General features: G+C 39.4%; 1 protein-coding gene across 1 annotated transcript in view; it reads right to left on the bottom strand.

Annotated features, from left to right (window-relative positions):
• inpp4b (inositol polyphosphate-4-phosphatase type II B) overlaps positions 1-7037 on the bottom strand; it is a 244589-nt gene that overhangs the window by 172099 nt on the left and 65453 nt on the right. The window contains exon 4 of the mRNA XM_015371659.1: positions 4897-5013. Coding sequence (XP_015227145.1) covers positions 4897-5013 — 117 coding nt within the window. The remainder of the gene's footprint in view (positions 1-4896; positions 5014-7037) is intronic.

Below are 7037 nucleotides of genomic sequence, written 5' to 3'. Positions count from 1 at the left end.
TCCATCCATCCATCCATCCATCCATCCATCCATCCATCCATCCATCCATCCATCCATCCATCCATCCATCCATCCATCCATCTTCTTCCGCCTATGCGGGGTCGGGTCGCTGGGTTAGCAGCTAACATCCCTCTCCCGCAACCAATTAGGTCAGCTCCGCCAGGGGGATCCCAAGGCGTCCCCAGGCCAGCCGAGAAGCATAGCCCTTCCAGCTTGTCCTGGGTCTTCCTCTGGGACGTCCCCGGAACACTTCATCAGGGAGGAGTCTAGGAGGCATCCTAAACAGATGCCCGAGCCACCTCAACTTGGCATCTGTCGACGTGGAGGAGCAGCGGTTCTACTTTGAGTCCTCCCTGGATGACTGAGCTCCTCACCCTATCTCTAAGGGAGAACCTGGACACACTAGGGAGAAAACTGTGAGACCGGAAATCTTTGGTGTGAATTTTTTTAATTCATCCGGTCATTCCAGAAATATAAGTGAAGACTTTGCACGTCTGGACAGTTTTCCATATCCTTTTTTCCAAACAGTAGGAGTCAATGTGGCATTTGTTTTACATCCCAGAGGCCTTCTGCAGCATCCAGCAGGTCTCTACCAGGATTCTGACCAGTGCTGAAAAAGTATGCTTCAGCTTGATGCTGCCTCGCTCTGGGTTTTGTTTTCTAACCAGTAGCGTTTCCATCTCTCAACTCTAAGTTAGTTCATCTGACGACAGTGTCCTCTCCCGCTCAAATTTTAATTAAGCTTCTTCAAAGACGGCCTTTAATAAATTAAATATGGACATTATTCTTTACTTTGTATAGGTTTATGAGGTAAAATTAAAAAAATCATTGACACAAATAAACAGAGTATACCATAGCAGACCAATGTATGTCGGAGGGTTGCCAGTTGACAAGCCACAGCTATTCTCTGTTTCACTGCCTTCTTGGGATAATATGTGGATTAAAAATGTGAAAGAAATATGCACGTTTTGCTTTCATAATACAACTAAATTGCACATTACATTTACAAAGGACTATAAATAATGAAAAATACAAGATGAAATCAGTGGGTCTTGACTGGCTGATTTCTGATCTTCCACTTGAAGCCAGAGGAGGATGATGCCTTGCACCAGCTCATGTTCAGGGTCACGCCTGTGTCACTTAAAGAGCCTCTAATGAGACCAATGTGTCCAGCAGAGCACAGCACAGAAAATCTAAAGCTAACCACAGCTCAGGAGCTCTGGTGTCAGGAAAAAAAAGGGAAAGGATGATTTTTCAAGTGCTGCAGCGGCACCGCACAGAGCGATTTTTGAAATTACTATGAAAGACTGTGTTTTATGTCTTAGGTTTGCAGGAGGCCATGAGACAACGCATCATTCAAACGTTATTTTTGAAGGCAGCAGGGAATCAGGAAATGAGAGAAGAGAAGAAAACTGCTCAATAGGAAGGAGTATGTCAGACTTTTGGTTCAGGCTTGAGCCCCAAATCTGAGACCAAAGCTGGAGTGAAATGTTCTGTTTTCTTTCAGCACTACTCTGAATTAGAAAGAAATATATAAGTTCACACAAACAGTGAAGGACAAAGAGAAGACAAATAATCAATTTTACTCAAGCTGAGGCAGACTGGAGAGAAATCTGCTCATAAAACTGCCCCAAATAGCTCACTGTGTCATGAATATAATCAATCATGTGTTATAGATCACTATACGGCATCAGATAGCAAGTCATGTGCTGTAGATCCCCTGATGCTTTATCATGCACTGAAAAAACTAATGCAACCGCTTTTGGTATTTACTTTATCACATTTAGTTACTTTCAGTTACAGTTTTCTTCCCTGCTAACATAAAACAATTCTGTTAAAGTAACTAAATATAATTACCCGGTAAGTAAATGCCTAAAACGGTTGCATTATTTTTTTCATTGTGATACAATGTGATCTAATATTGTATCATAAACTGATTTGATGTACAGTATGTCATACATGATCAGATAAACTTATCTAATATCTGATTTGATGCATTATGTCACATTTTTACATTTTTAATACATCTATATTTTGTTATATTATTTCAATTGTGTCTTCTCACTTGTCAGATTTTCTAACATCACAAAATAGAAGGCGAGCTTTACCTTTACCAGAAATTTTAGATTTCACAGCAGAAGCTTCCGGAACAATGAAGAGAATACTGAGGTTGATGTTTTGAATGCTGTGTAACCATGCCAACTGGTCCGATTTTTAAAACAGAATCTGACCTTTCTACAGCTTGAACTATGCTGAGAACAGATAGACAGGTTAAAGAAAAGCTTTCAATAAAAACTGCTTCTTCACTGGAATTAACAGTTTTTTGTTTTCTGAAACAGTCTTATGTTGAACATCAGTGTATTTCCTCCGTGGAAGAAAAATCGAATGGAAAGTTGACATTGCTGTGTCAATGGAAGCTCTACATCTACACGAAATAGTTTAATTAAACCGTGTATCAATTAAAAAGGGGGACGTTTTACAAATACTTTGAAACAGGTCAAATTCACCTTCCCATCAGTCTTCTGTCAGACTACAGATCAGTACTTTGACCCTATCACTTCCACTCTGATGACCAAACAAAGAAAAAAGGACTGTATTTGAAATGTAATACATTTGTGTAGAAATACAGGATGAACTGATCCACTGAACCGATCCCTGCACTGATAAATGAACTGATTCCTTAACTATCTCCTCACTAGTAGATGAACTGATCCATTTACCGATAACTGCACTGACAGTTTAACCATTCCATTGACTGATCCCTGCATTAATAGATGAACTGATCCACTGAACCGATCCCTGCACCAATAAAAGAACCAATTCCTTGACAATCTCCTTACTAGTAGATGAACCGATCCATTTACCGATACCTGCACTGATAGTTTAACCATTGCACTGACCGATACTTCCACTATTAGTTAATCAGATCCATTGACGATCGCCCCACCAATAGATTATCTGATCCCTGCACTGATAAATGAACTGATCCCTTAACAGTCTCCTCACTAGTAGATGAACCGATCCATTTACCGATAACTGTACTGATAGTTTAACCATTGCACTGACTGATCCCTGCATTAAGAGATGAATCGATTCACTGAACCAATCCCTACACTAATAAAAGAAGGAATCCCTTGACAATCTCCTCACTAGTAGATGAACAGATCCATTGACTAATAACTACACAGTCAGTTAAGTCGATCCACTGACCGATCGCTGGACTAATAGATGAACCAATCCACTGACTGATCGCATTGCACATGCATTGTCTGATTCTTGCACTTATAAATGAACTGATCCATTGACCGTTCCCTTTTCTAATAAATTAACCGATCCACTGACCGATCCCTCCGCTAGTAAATAAACCAATTCGTTTACCGATCCCTGTACTAATAAATGAACCCATCCATGGACCAATCACTGCACTAATAGAAGAACTTAACAATCGACTTATCACTGCACTAATAAATGAACCAATCCACTGATGATTCCTAAAGAAATAAATTATAGATAAACTGACCAATTCCTCTATAAATAAATGAACGGATCCACTGACCGATCCCTCCACTAATAAATGAACTGATCCATTGACGATCCCATGGAGAGTCCCCTGAATATTTCAGAAGCCCTGAATAAACTCAACTTCTATGGACAGAGCACTAGAGTTCTATCGAAATAATTGTAAATAGTTATAGAATGAGCACATTGTTATTAACATAAAGTCAATTTATTATTCATATTCTAAAAGTTTTATGTGGATAGGGACTTCAGGCGGTCATGGAGGAAAATTTATGTGAAAAGTCAAGAACCGTTTCATACTAGGAAATAAAATGGAATCTCAAGTGGGACCTGAAGGTAAATTAGTGTAGTAACAAGCAAAGCAGCTTCTTTTTATTTGTGTACTGGTGGTTAATATCAAAAAGAAGGGAATTACCGCTCAGCTGTGTGGTCTGCCCCCACATTGGCCCAGCACTTTGTCTGACAGACAGCCCAACCATGATGAACTCTTCCTAGTCATAAGACCCATATGTTTGAGAGTCTAAAAAAAGCTGTTAAAATCTTGGTTTGATGGAAACCACACCCACACTAATGCTACATTCATACCATATGCAGTTTAAGCAGCAAGAAGCATCTGCTGCTTCATCTTTGATGCTCGACCACATGAAAATCAGACGTGTGCAATAAAGTGTGTACAGATGCATCTGATGCTTGTGCTGCTCCTTTGTTCAATGGCAGAGAGTGGCTTTGCTATATTTGCTGTGATAAGTTGGTCAAAAATAGTTTTAATATGTTTTTAAGTGAGAAAGTCCACCTTAAAACACGGTCTGTGTGGCCAGTCAGTTAATCAAGAATAAGATTCTTCCTTAAATTATTTCGCCTTCCGAGCCACAAAGACTCCCATATACAGACGGTGAGCTGTCACTGGGAATCCCCAGCAGCAGCTGCTTGAAACATACCAGCCTCTGGGGATTTTTCCACTACTAAGGTTAGAACCTCTACCTGATTAACCTTCTCAGGTAGAGGTTAGTGCCAGAAAGAAATGATCACAGATTAGATAACAGCACAATCTACAAATCCGAAGGACAGATTAAAAGATACTGAGGTTTCAAAGTTTAGTTTATTTCAAAAGTCTTGAAACATCCAGAATGTCTTTGTTGTTTTTGCACCAAGCAACAACACTTTTCCTGCAACCTGCTGTACCCATATTTCGTAAAGCTTTTTGAAAGTTATCACAATCTTTACCTCATCTTTAATCTTTAAAGATTCTTTATCGTATTAGTATCACTGAAAACTGAATTAAGACAGCTTTGAAGCTAACTTAGAACGCATTTCATTTGATGATCAACTGCCAAACAAAGAGTGCATCCATACTGAGATTAATCAGTGTTTACTCACCGACTCCTGGCTCTTGTTTTTTGCGTCATACACAGTTAGTTTGACCAGTGAATCTCGGCTGTCAGGATACTCTGAAGGGAAGGTCACCCCCGTCAGAAAGAGCGGGTCTTTGTTAGCCTGTGGGAGAGGAAAAAAAGGTGACGCAGTTTACATGTGTTTACGTGTTCATCTGTTTAGCTGTACACGTGTTCATAAAGAAGAAAAACTTTATTAATCACCGCATGAATGTGTGATTAAAAAGCTCCCTCAATTCAGTGGGGAAATAGAAATTATATGAATAGATATTATATGGTGTAACTACAGTGGTAAGCCTTTGCAATAGGCTATGTATACTGACAGAAGATCAACTTTGATTCCCGATTAGATTAATATCCTAATTAAATAGAGGAATATGATTTAAAAAATATATATCTTATGCCTAACATTTAGCTGCAATACTCTTTCCTTCTACTTGTGCTCATTGCCTTTCTCTTATTTAAGACCAGGTCTTTAGGGTAGCAGTCTCAGACTTTCCTCCACACCTCCTCCAGCTGTGCTGGTGGAATCCTGAGGAGCTGCAGGCCAGCAGAGAGACAAAGTCCCTCCATGGTTTCCTGGGTCGTCCCCTTTTCATCCTTTTGGTGGGAAGTGCCTGCTTCAGAGGGAGGGGTCCAGGGGGCAGCAGGCATAGAGGTCCGATGCTCCTCAGCTGACTCCTCCAGATGTGGAGGACAGCAGTTCTAATCGGAGCCTCTCCCTGATGACTGAGGTCCTCACCCCATCTCTAAGGGAGAGCCCAGCCACCATGCAGAGGAAGCTAATTTTAGCCGCCTGTATCCAGGATCTTGTTCATGACCATAGGTGAGGGTAGGAACATAGACGATGCGGTAAATCAGAGCCACGACAGACGGGTGAAGCATCTGCATTATAAGGCAATGGAAGCCACTCCGATCCGTCTATTGATCTTCTACTCCATTCATCTTTCTATTACAGTAGTAGCCATTCAAAATTTCCCCACCTTCCTTGATGGGTCCTTGGCTGTCCCCTTCAATTCCTTTTTAAACATCTAATAATTTGTGGACAGTAAAATCTAAAGAGAAGTGTTTTCTCCTAGTCAGACCCTGCAATTCAGGTGGAGTCAGAATGGCTGCTACTGTAAGTTTAAACAGGTTTCTTGTATATTTTAATGGTACCACACAATATAAACAAACATTTTGTCTCATTTCAGAGAACCTTCATTTCATTTCATCATTGAAAGCAAGGAAAATGTTTCTTGGAAATAAAACAAAAACTATTCTTAAAAACAATTTTCAATCAAAAGATTTTCAGATTGAGTTGTTCAGATTGCATTCTCTTGCTTTTCAGCTCTTGACCAGCAAAATGTTGCTATTAACGTTGATGCAGACAAATAGAAATGCATTGTCGCTGCTTGTTGCAGAGGAAAGTCCACCCCAAGAACTGAAGAGAATGTGATCTCTGCAACAGAGCTTGAAAAAAAATATATCTGCCAACCTCAATCTGGAAAACAGAAAAATGTTGACGATTTCAAATCTGCATTTTTTGTGAAAAATAAGAGTTGACAAAAAAATCTGAGGAAACAGTAGTTCTTCTCAAAAACATTTTCTCATTAAAACCTTTTTTAAAGTTTCATAACTAACATTGTTACCTATGTAACTTAAAACTTGTCTAAGTATGTCACATCTGTGACAGTGTATTACCTTTTAATCTCACAAAAAACTGTTTTCAACGACTGACCAACCTGCAGATTCAGTCTAATGGTGCATTTGTGGAGGATTTACATAGAATACTTATGAAAATAGTGCAGTAAAAGAGCGGTGAAGCTGCTAGACACCTCTCTCACTGCATTGTCATAGCAGTGAGAACAGAAATAGCTTTTTTTTCTCAAAACTGTTCTCCCCTCTACTCTTTGTACTCTCACTGAGGCTTTATTTCGAACATGCAAGAGAGAGAGAAAAAAAAAAAAACAATAAAACAATGATTAAAATCATTGGGGAGAGAAACAACAAACAAGGTACCTTTCTTTCCTGAGTTAATATACCTCTATTACATGTGCGAAAAGGAGTAGGAAGAAGTAAAACTTATTTACTCCTACCCCTTTAATTCTTGTAACATTTATAATTATGTTGCTATATATATATATA

Source organism: Cyprinodon variegatus, unplaced genomic scaffold (genome assembly GCF_000732505.1).
Source record: "Cyprinodon variegatus isolate N-32 unplaced genomic scaffold, C_variegatus-1.0 Scaffold61, whole genome shotgun sequence".
Lineage (NCBI taxonomy): Eukaryota > Metazoa > Chordata > Actinopteri > Cyprinodontiformes > Cyprinodontidae > Cyprinodon > Cyprinodon variegatus.
Note: the sequence above shows the minus strand (reverse complement) of the source record. Positions and strands in the feature narration are given on the sequence as shown.